The 8,424-nt window shown below is 43.0% G+C and overlaps 1 protein-coding gene across 1 annotated transcript; it reads left to right on the plus strand.

Moving 5' to 3' along the window:
• Positions 1-3,518: 3,518 nt before the first annotated feature.
• otx5 (orthodenticle homolog 5) lies at positions 3,519-6,501 on the plus strand. The gene is made up of 3 exons (XM_047036042.1): positions 3,519-3,695; positions 4,669-4,820; positions 4,986-6,501. The coding sequence occupies exons 1-3, from the start codon at positions 3,599-3,601 to the stop codon at positions 5,619-5,621; spliced, it is 885 nt and encodes a 294-aa protein (XP_046891998.1). The 5' UTR covers positions 3,519-3,598; the 3' UTR covers positions 5,622-6,501.
• The last annotated feature ends 1,923 nt before the right edge of the window (positions 6,502-8,424 follow it).

The following is an 8,424-nucleotide window of genomic DNA, read 5'->3' on the forward strand; positions in this document are numbered from 1 at the left end:
GTGTATGTTTGTGTGTTTTTGTGGTGATGATGCTGGGCATATGACCCCAGTCCTCCAGCAGAGAGAGGAGTAGCTGGGTCAGGGAGGAAAAAGAGTTGGGGAAAGATTAAAATTGAATGAAAACACAATGGTTATGTATGCCTTTGAAGGCAATTGCATGCTCGTTTTAAAGTAGGATGTTTGTATGTGTGTGTGTGTGTGTATGTGTGTGTGTGGGGGGGGGTGCGTGTGTGTGTGTATGTGTGTGTATGTGTGTATCTGCATGCCCATGTGTGTGTATATATGTATATGTGTGTGTGTGTGTGTGTGGGTGAGTGTATAGATTAGAAATACTAAGCCTCTTATGAGGTGGTTGTCCTTAATTTGTTTGTGCGCTGGGTCCTAGTGCTGCCTGAGTACAAGCAACACAAACAACAACAACACACACACACACTCAATTCCTGGCACACACACACTACATTTCCAGCTCCAATAGTAGCATACACACACACACACACACACTAAATTTTCAACTCAAACATCTATGACAAAATATCCTACAGACTTAATTGGTTAGAATACAATTACAGGCAACGAAAATTATGATAATAATGCTCTCAAGCCTAAAGAACTAGACAGTACTTATCATTTTATTTGTATTGTATTATTATGAAACCATTTATATTTTCTCAACATGCGTTCATTGTATATGGTCCCTCTGTTTGTGTGATTTATCGTAGTTTATGAACAGTTTCTAAAACGTATTCGTATTTACTGCAGTTCTCCACAGTGTATGGAAACATTGAATTAAATTTAAGGAGGGAAACTACAAATAACGGCCTTGTCCGTCGATGTTGAGACATGAATGACAATGAATGAAACAGCTCATAGAAGTATGAACTCCGCATAAATAACTGAACTACCAACACAGGCAGGTGCATGAGGGCGCGTGTACACTGGCGCGCGCTCTCTGGCTCTGTCTCAGAAAGTTTGTAACACGTAGTTCAGTGGTCTCGAGCCATTCCCCAGTTATATTAAGGTCTCTCTGCCCCCTGTTGCTTTCACTAGCTTTAATCACAATTACAATGTCGCCCGTAGTCGTGTTTGCCTTCAAACACAAAGACCACATTTTTTACCTACCTGATATTGTTGAGCAGGAGCTGGTGCCGACAGAAACTAATATTCCAAAATGTTACCGTTTTAAAACAACACACACACTCGCGCAAGGCGCACCGGCAGATACCGCAGGTGAAGATATTTATTTGAGTATTTAAAATGTTCAAACACTCGCTGGTATAGTCTCTCTCTCTCTTTATATCTCCGCTTTGGCTTTACCGATTCAGATAAACCCCTTATACAGTTTGGGCTGTACGTACATGGGTCTGTGTGGATTTTAAACTATAAGAAATCCGATTCAATTAACAGCCGCAGAGAATCGGCTTTGGACACAGTGAAATTGTCTGGCCTCGGGGAAGACAGAGACACAGGCCAACAATCACTGAGTGGACAGTCGCTCGCTGCATCCCCAGGAACTTCACAGAACAATTAAGAAAACTCTTAATTGCAACGGTTTCTCTGCTTTGGCAAACGAAAAACACCACCGAATAGCCTATTTGTCTTTTGTCCCATTGAGTTGAGAAGACATTCTATGATTGTAGGCGACCTCAAACTTTAAAGTCACTTTTCGAGGGAATGTTTTTTCCCTTTTTTATGTATTTTTTAAAACAAAAAGCCAAGCCCAAAACACTAGCCTGTATTTTTTTAGATTCATATCAAGATATGAACTAACAGAAGAACAAAACATTTACTTAAGATTGAGTTTCAGGATGAGTTCAGAATTAGGTAAAGAAACAATGAGCCTTTAGGCTATCGGCTACTCATCAGACATTACTATAGAACATGAACATTGTTTATTTAGAAGGAAAGCTTTAACCCTCAAGTCAAAGGTTGATAATTGATAGACAATATAGACCTACATGGGATTTATATCCTATTACTGTAAGATAATTATTATTTAATGTTTTTTTTTATTTTGTTGCACATTAATTGTTTCATCCTTTTTATTGATATTGTTGTTGTTATTAATATTACTCAATGGTGAATGAACGGTATGAGAAGGCAGCATGTTGGGGATCAGCCGGGAGGATTTGATACAGAACAACGCGGTCTTTGTGTGTCTCTAATCCGGTCTGTACCCCACTCGACCCCCCACCCCCATCCCCCACATCTCCATCCTTCCATCTATTTCACTTCCTCTAACCGACTTCAGCGTCCAATTAGTTCTGTATTCTAACAACAGTGTAAAATTAATGAAATTCGTTTTGCTGACCCGAAAAAGACAAGAGATTCGACACGGGGTTGTGTTGCGATGGTTATCAAGCATGTCCCACCGGCCTGTAGGGATCAGGAGAGCCTTCTCATCCCTGTCTCCATACCTGATGTCTCTCTATATTTTTTTACTGTCAATATATTTGAGTTTTCTTAAAAATGCTTTGTTCTACTAGTAGGCCTAATATAATAGTAAATGTATATAATAGTTCAACCTCATCAAGTGACTCTAAACTAAAATGGAGTTACTAAACTTATTTTCGAGTTGTTTACGTTTATGCTCATTAATTACTTTTGAACAAGGCCAATACTTTTAATTTCTGTTTGAAAGACAAGAATGCAAGAACAAAAACTAGCAATATGAATTAGGCCAACAAGTCTACTTTGTGTGTGTGTTTGTGTGTTTGTGTGTGTGTGTGTGTGTGTGTGTGTGTGTGTGTGTGTGTGTGTGTGTGTGTGTGTGTGTGTGTGTGTGTGAGTGAGTGAGTGTAGTTAGAGAGGGAGGGGAAGGAAGAGAGACAGACAGAGAGAAAGAGACCGAGAGAGAGAGAGAGAGAGAGAGAGAGAGAGAGAGAGAGAGAGAGAGAGAGAGAGAGAGGGGGGAGGGAGGGGTCAGAGTATCTACTTGGTAAGAACTTGGGTCTAATTAGCCAACCTCTTTCTTGGTTCTCTCAGTTCTGCCTTCTCGCCCCAGCTTATCGCTGCTCAAAGGAGACGTCTCGTCGGCTACACTTCGAAAGACAGGCTCCAGACTTGAATTCAGGGAGCCGTAGATTTTACCGGGAGGAAACAGAACGAAGCTCGTCTAAACAATTTATTTATTGATACGAGTGCGTGCTTCTAAAGCGCACGATTGGGATAGAAAACATTGTCACATTTAAACTGTAATTTTACCACATTCTGTTTAGTGTGTGGTTGGTTTTGAGTACCTGTGTGTGACTTAAAAAGAAACAGAATATTCACTGACAGGCATCGCAAAAACTGCTGGACACCTGTGCTTGAAACGCCTCGCGCCACAGGTGTGAGTTGAGGAGTGCAGGGCCTTGTAAACCGGTGCCAGTCTAGCCCTAAATCAAGTCAGGTACTTCTAGAGTGGGCGAGACAAAAGAAAAAGAGAAACAACCGAGAGATATAAAGCCTAAAAACCAGCAAGAGAGATATAGAGGGGTTGAAAGAGGCGGAGAGTGAAAGAGAGACACCCCCCCAGAGAGTAGCAGGAAGGCCAGTCCCACGGCGTGAGACTAGGAGAGAGAGAGAGAGAGTGAGGGAGCGGTTTAAAGCCGGTGCAGGCATGATGTCCTACATTAAGCAACCACATTACGCCGTGAACGGGTTAACGCTCTCCGGCCCGGGCATGGACCTTCTACACTCCGCCGTTGGATATCCAAGTAAGTAACCATAGTTGTGTGAATTTTACATATCTTATGGCAGTTAAAGTCAGTAACAGGTTATTTTAGTGAAGAAACCAATGTCACTTCTCACGCGCAACCAGTGCGTAAATGGAGTGATGCGCAACGGAACCACCAAACGGTCCTGTTTTTACTGAATTCGTTTTAACGGTCAGCATTACAATTAAAAAGTTAAAGACAATGTCTACATGCTTTCTCAGAGGACCGATCATGCGCTTTTCTGACCTATAAATTCCGAGGATTAAGGAATAAAGGACAATAAAGCGCATTGTTCAAGGAATGCCCTCGTGCGCACAAGTCCGTCTTTTGTTGTTTAAGTTAAGTTGGTCTATGCTAAGCCTAAAGAATAACATAAGGACTGTGTGGTCAGCTCTGTGGATGATAAATCTCAACACTTGAAAATTGACAGTTCAAAAACAGGGTTATAACAGGGTAACTATTGACAACTATTATGTTTTTTGTTAAAACTCCGAATAGTGCTAGAATGTCTTTTGTGAGCCACGCTCAAATTCTCACAGCATACACGCACTATTTCAAAGTGTAATGCATTCTCAATACACTCAGTTCATCGACAGAGAGATCAATGTAGATATTGCATTATCTACTGGAATAATCCGCCCACACCAATGGAATCTGTTTTTTCGTTTTTTTTTTCGTTGGTAGATATTTTGGGTGGTCTATTTTTACTTGTTATTTTTTAGCTCAGGTTTAGAATTTTGACTTTATTAATTCCACACCGTATTACACAGTAAGTCACTGAAATAATTGTCTGGTTAACATTTGAAACTAGTTTAATTTTGAAATTGTTTTTCAAAAACGAATGCGTTTGAGTTAATATCTTAGTTGAAACCAAAACATATTTTTTTACGTATTGTGTTTTATATACGGGAAGGAAAATGTCTCACTGGGCTCACTCACGTCATTAAATAGTAATAATTATTCTCTGTTTCAGACACCCCGCGAAAGCAGCGTCGGGAGCGCACCACATTCACTCGAGCGCAGCTGGACATCCTCGAGGCTCTGTTTGCCAAAACGCGCTACCCGGATATATTCATGCGCGAGGAGGTGGCCCTCAAGATCAACCTGCCTGAGTCAAGAGTTCAGGTGACAAGCAATACACAATCATTACTAAGTTTAGATTTTAAAGAACATTTAGACTTTTCCGGCCATGATTAACTCCTTTACTGGACACAATTAGAAGATAAACAGTATATTGTCATCACAATGCTTGAAAGTTTGAGAAGTAACCTCTGCCCATTTGCACGACAGGTGTGGTTTAAGAACCGTCGGGCCAAGTGTCGCCAGCAGCAGCAGCAGAGCACGGGCCAGTCTAAACCCCGCCCACCCAAGAAGAAGGCCTCCCCAGCCCGTGAGGCCTCTGCTGAGCCCAATGCCAACACTAACGGGTCCTACAGCCCGGCGCCCCCGATCCCCGGCACTGCCATCACCCCCAGCTCCAGCAGCGCCAGTGCCACCGTGTCCATCTGGAGCCCTGCGTCCATCTCCCCCCTGCCTGACCCCCTGTCGGCCTCTTCCACCAACTGCATGCAGCGCTCCACAGGCTACCCCATGACCTACACCCAGGCCCCTGCCTACTCCCAGAGCTACGGGGGCTCATCCTCGTACTTCACGGGCCTGGACTGCAGCTCCTACCTGTCCCCAATGCACCCGCAGCTGTCAGCCACTGGGGGTGCCCTCAGCCCCATCACAGCTTCCTCCATGGGCGGGCTCAGCCAGTCGCCGGCCTCACTGTCCTCGCAAGGCTACACGGCTGCCTCGCTGGGCTTCGGGGCGGTCGACTGCCTGGACTACAAAGACCAAGCAGCATCCTGGAAGCTCAACTTCAACACGGCTGATTGCCTGGACTACAAGGACCAGAACTCCTGGAAGTTCCAGGTCTTGTAGAAGGGAGAGGAAGGGGCAGGGCCAGAGGTTCGGAAAGGGGACAGAAAGGAAAGAGGAGGAGCTTAGATTTCATTCAGTTTAAAGACTTTTGGACTCACCAAGGTTTCATCATAACAGTCTATGAACCCACTCGTAGACTAGGGAACTTTCCTGCCTGTGTTTGGTTGTTTTGGGGGGAGGTTGCGTGAGGAAAGATCTGTTGATGTTTTGGTGTAGTGATTCTTAAAGATTTGACTGGAGAGGCAAAGACTGTAAGTGTGGCTGAGTCAGTGATTTATGATGTATTAGACAGCCAGGGAGAATGTTGTTCTGTGTTAACTATCATCCTGGAAAAAAAAAAAACACAATCAAGTTACTGATGTGAAGAAATGACTCAGCAAGGACCAGGACTCCATTCCTACCTTGAAACCAATTGAAAGCATTGATATCTGTACAATGTGATTGAAAGTGTTGATCATTACAATGGAACCATGATAGCAAGGTACCTGTTGCAAGGTCCACTGTTGTTTTCACAATCAAGGTTTAACAAACGTAACTTCAAACTGTGATTGACGTGTGAATGACGAACAGTTTTCACAAATCGGTAGTTAAAAGAGGACTAAAAGAGAAAAAATCTAGATTTGAACTACTGTTTGAGTTTGGTCCGAAAAAGGACATCTCCAGACTGCTGCTTCTCATTGCTGAACTGAGATGCCCCAGAGCCAAACACACCGGACAGAGAGAGACAGACAGACAGACAGACAGACATTCAGATATACGGACAGGACATGCACATAGAAACAGACAGACAGGACAAGAACAGCCTGACTGACAGACATGAGTGTCCCTTCAGAATCCCAATGGAGGGCAGGACATCCCGTCTCATCCTCAAACTGTCCAGCAGAGGGAGGAGTTGTCTCTGTGTTCCAACCATGGAAAGAAAGAGCTGACTCAGTTAGAAAGGGGGGTAGGGGGTGGGGGTAGGGGGTTGGGGGTGGGCTCCTGGTCTGTCTGTGAATGGGGGTAGATGAAGCACTCTATATGCTATGGTGAGATATGGGAGTAGGCTACAAGTGTTTATGTTGGGATGTCTGTTCCCTTTCTGTGTTGTTGAAGGGCCTGCATTGGGAATGAGGTCACCAGTTCTGAAAATCTACCCTAAACAAGCCCTGTTGCCGAATATACACTGTTCCAATAAGCCGTGTAGAGGAGAGAGGAGCTGGTTACCTCTGTATTACATCCACTGGGGAGAAGGGTTGTCAGTGTCACAGCCTGTGCTGAGGGAGGGTTACCAAGGGGGTTACTGAGGGTTATTGTTTCATCTTTTTGTATTAGACTATGACATATTATGTTTCTTAAAAAAATTGTGAATCCTTTAAAGTCAAATTGTGGTAATTTGTTTGAAGTTAATATTATTATCATTTGTATGAGTATCATCATTACTATTACTATTCATTCTAAACCTATCATTGATATTCTTTTTCTTTTCTTGTTTTGTAAATATTAAACTCTACTTGAAAATTCCTTCGTGTCTGGTATCAACAATGCTACACAGACTCACCACACAACCATATTTATGTCTCTCTTTCTTAATTTCTAGACAACTGCCAACTTTTGATTTTTCTGTTTATTTGTCTGGTTCTTCTGTTTTTCTGAACACTGTTTTTCAAACTCAGGGGTTTTGTCCAATAAAGGTAGCAGTGATAGGAAACAAAACTGTGCACAATTCTTCATCAAATCCTGATGATTATCATACTGTGTTTATTATTCTTACATTAATAGACTAAAGCTTACATAATATAATTAATAGACTTTGTAAATTCCCTCCATCAATTCATTCATCCATCCATCTCTCCTTCTAGTCCTCCCTCTAGTCCTCCTTCCCTCCATTCCTCTTTCCATCCATCTATCCATCCATATATTGTTTCTCTTTTGCAGTTGCCCCTTCCCCATGTTTGTTATCTGACAAGTATTGACCTATTAAACAAGTGAATACTGTTTTCAATGTATCATTGAATCAGGCATGCATTATAACAGCTACAAGCTTTTCCTTATGCTTACATCCAGTAGAGATCACTTCCCCAGTGTGTGTATGTGTGTGCGTGTTTTAAGTGTTTGTGTCTGTGTGTGTGTGTCTGTGTGTATGTTTCCATGGATGTGTCCTGGTGTGGTTGTGTCTGCCTGTTTTACAGCGTCCCAGAATATGATTCTAATCCAAGCAGTTGTGAGGGGAGATAGTGATGCAGGACAGGGTCGAGGACACAGATTAGAAATGTGTAAATCTACATGGGCCCACTGGCGAACCTCCTGGATCATGAAAGACCGTTGATTATTTGGTTTTACTAATGCACATGGACTTGTGTTCTGTCCTATCACTGCAAGGCCAGGTGGGTCAAGGTTCAGGGGGTCATGGGGAATGCAGAGGCCTGGCCCACAGCCATCACTCCATCAGTATGTGATAGGGTCAAAATAAGAGCCGAGTTAAACGGAGGAGAGAAATAATTGAGGGACTGTGGGGGTTGGAATAAGAGAAAGATAAAAAAGAGAGAGAAGCCGAGAAGAGATTAGATGAAAGAAGAAATGTAGTGATGAGTGTGCGAGAGTGTGTGAGAGAGACACAAACTCTCTCGCTTAACGATACACACACACAAACACACCCTCTCACTCACTCACACACACACAAACACAGACACACACACGCACACAAGAGTCCTCTGGTAATCCAGCAGCATATGGACCCTGTAGCCTACAGGTTGAGAGACACACTCATCCACTGTGGGCCGAGAATAAGGAGCACACACACTGGATTTAAAATATGATTGAT

The sequence above is a fragment of the Hypomesus transpacificus genome, chromosome 15, assembly GCF_021917145.1.
Source record: "Hypomesus transpacificus isolate Combined female chromosome 15, fHypTra1, whole genome shotgun sequence".
Lineage (NCBI taxonomy): Eukaryota > Metazoa > Chordata > Actinopteri > Osmeriformes > Osmeridae > Hypomesus > Hypomesus transpacificus.

Bases quoted from the DNA above. Each gene is read 5' to 3' on its own strand.
- otx5 (XM_047036042.1), top strand. From the start codon at position 3,599: ATGATGTCCTACATTAAGCAACCACATTACGCCGTGAACGGGTTAACG. The intron at 3,696-4,668 runs GTAAGTAACCAT...TCTCTGTTTCAG, and splicing joins CTCCGCCGTTGGATATCCAA to ACACCCCGCGAAAGCAGCGT. The intron at 4,821-4,985 runs GTGACAAGCAAT...TTTGCACGACAG, and splicing joins TGCCTGAGTCAAGAGTTCAG to GTGTGGTTTAAGAACCGTCG.